The 2553-nt window shown below is 44.3% G+C and overlaps 1 protein-coding gene across 2 annotated transcripts in view; it reads left to right on the top strand.

The window, feature by feature from the left end:
• Positions 1-2079: 2079 nt before the first annotated feature.
• LAYN (layilin) overlaps positions 2080-2553 on the top strand; it is a 41620-nt gene continuing 41146 nt past the window's right edge. The window contains exon 1 of one of the 2 annotated variants that reach the window (XM_075329130.1): positions 2080-2395. In XM_075329130.1, coding sequence (XP_075185245.1) covers positions 2308-2395 — 88 coding nt within the window. In that variant the 5' untranslated portion in view covers positions 2080-2307. The remainder of the gene's footprint in view (positions 2396-2553) is intronic. The other variant, XM_075329129.1, reaches the window with a different exon arrangement.

The following is a 2553-nucleotide window of genomic DNA, read 5'->3' as shown; positions in this document are numbered from 1 at the left end:
AGATCAAACTTGGCTCTGCTACATCAACAAGATAAAACTTGGCTCTGCTACACCAACAAGATCAAACTTGGCTCTCCTACATCAACAAGATCAAACTTGGCTCTGCTACACCAACAAGATCAAACTTGGCTCTCCTACATCAACAAGATCAAACTTGGCTCTGCTACACCAACAAGATCAAACTTGGCTCTGCTACACCAACAAGATCAAACTTGGCTCTGCTACATCAACAAGATCAAACTTGGCTCTGCTACACCAACAAGATCAAACTTGGCTCTCCTACATCAACAAGATCATATTTGGCTTTGCTACATCAACTAGATCATACTTGGCTCTCCTACACCAACAAGATCAAACTTGGCTCTCCTACATCAACAAGATCATATTTGGCTTTGCTACATCAACTAGATCATACTTGGCTCTCCTACATCAACAAGATCAAGCTTGGCTCTGCTACACTAACAAGATCAAATTTGGCTCTGCTACCACAACAAGATCAAACTTGGCTCTGCCACATCAACAAGATCAAATTTGGCCCTGCTACCCTGCTACCCCAACAAGATCAAACTTGGCTCTGCTACATCAACAAGATCAAATTTGGCCCTGCTACCCCAACAAGATCAAACTTGGCTCTGCTACATCAACAAGATCAAACTTGGCTCTGCTACATCAACAAGATCATACTTGGCTCTGCTACATCATCTAGATCATACTTGGCTCTACTACCCCAACAAGATCAAACTTGGCTCTGCTACGTCAGCAAGATCCTACGTGGCTCTATTATATCAACAAGATCAAACTTGGCTCTGCTACATCAACAAGATCAAACTTGGCTCTGCTACATCAACAAGATCAAACTTGGCTCTGTTACCTCGACTTATTTTTTGACAACAAGGAAAACAAACTTGGCTCTGCTACATCGACAAAATCATACTTATCCCTGCTACCTCAGCTCATTTTTCTAGATCAAAAACAAACTTGGCTCTGCTACATCAACAAGATCAAACTTGGCTCTGCTACACCAACAGGATTAAACTCTGCTCTGCTAACTGAGCTAATTTTTCAAGAACAAGAAAAAGAAACTTTACTCTGCTACACCAATAAAAACACACTTGGCTCTGCTACACCAACAAAATCAAACCTTGGCTCATTGTTTTGGGAATAACAAAGAGAAATGTGCGTCTGCTACACCAACAAAATCAAACTTGGCTCTGCTACTTCATTTTTTTTTTTTAGAAAAATGAACTTTGTTCTGCTACATTAACAACATCAAACTTGGCTCTGCTAACTCGGCTCATTTTTCCAGAACAACAGAAAGAAACTTAGCTCTGCTACACTAATAAAAACAAACTTGGCTCTGCCTCCCCAACAAAATTAAACTTTGCTTTGCTACCTCTGCTCCTTTTTTGACTACCACAAAAACGAACTTGGCTCTGCTACATCGTCTCAGTCATCATTCAAGAACAGCAAAAAGAAACGTGGCTCTGCTGCAGAAGTTTAGCTTTCTAGAACAGCCAAATGAAACTTGGCTCTACACCGCCTCATTTTTCGAGCACAGCAAAAACAGACTTGGCTCTGCTACATTGGCTCATATTTAGAGAAGATTTTAGATAAGAAAATCAGATTCCAGCTCAATTTTATGGATCAATTTATGTTCTGCCCAATACTCCCCGGCCTGATTTCCGGCAACGTCTTCAGATTTAAGGTGTAATCGATAGTCTGACCATTGAGATCCACAATATGATCAATGGATTTCCATCACGGAATGGGGGCAATGAGCAGGAGGGGGATACTCACTGCCCTGTATAGATGAGGAGCATGGTCCTGGAAGCAGAAGTCACCTGTACCCTGCAGTGAGCGGAGCCTTCTGGATATATTAGTGGGTATATAGTGGGTATATAGTGGAAATATAGTGTCAGTGACTGCTCCGAGCCTCTACTCCAGGAATCAATCTGGTTTTAAGAAGTCGCTGCTTTCAAGTAATTAACCTGACAGCGGAGGCCTCCTGACAAGTGCTCACTCTAATGAGGACAAGCTGCCCCCGGATTGGATTGGCCGAGGCTGGATCCTGCCCCTCCAGCAATGTGTCACATAGACTAGTATTGATCACCCTACAGGGGCGCTCTCTTTCTTCTGTGCCGGGGCTGGTGGGCACACGCCTCTGCCGATCACCGCCACTGTGCCCGCAATGCTAGAGGATGAGCTGCCTGCACCGCACAGCTGGACCCTCTGAACATCAGCACTCTCCTCCACCTGCGTCTCCTGGGATCTTCATACACAGGACACTCCATACAGGGGACCAGTGACATGATGGATCTGCTCCGAGCCCTCCTCACCATCCTCACCATCCTCCTGCTCCACATCCACTGCTGCAGAGGAACCCGGCTGCAGAGCGGTGAGTGCAAAGTGGCATAGAAATGGACTAAGGGCTCTCATCCATCCATCCATCATCTATTATCTATCTATCTATCCATTATCTATCCCTCTATCTATCCCTCTATCCATCCCTCTATCTATCCATCTATCTATCTATCCCTCTATCTATCCCTCTAT

Source organism: Anomaloglossus baeobatrachus, chromosome 11, assembly GCF_048569485.1.
Source record: "Anomaloglossus baeobatrachus isolate aAnoBae1 chromosome 11, aAnoBae1.hap1, whole genome shotgun sequence".
NCBI classification, from domain to species: Eukaryota; Metazoa; Chordata; class Amphibia; order Anura; family Aromobatidae; genus Anomaloglossus; species Anomaloglossus baeobatrachus.
Note: the sequence above shows the minus strand (reverse complement) of the source record. Positions and strands in the feature narration are given on the sequence as shown.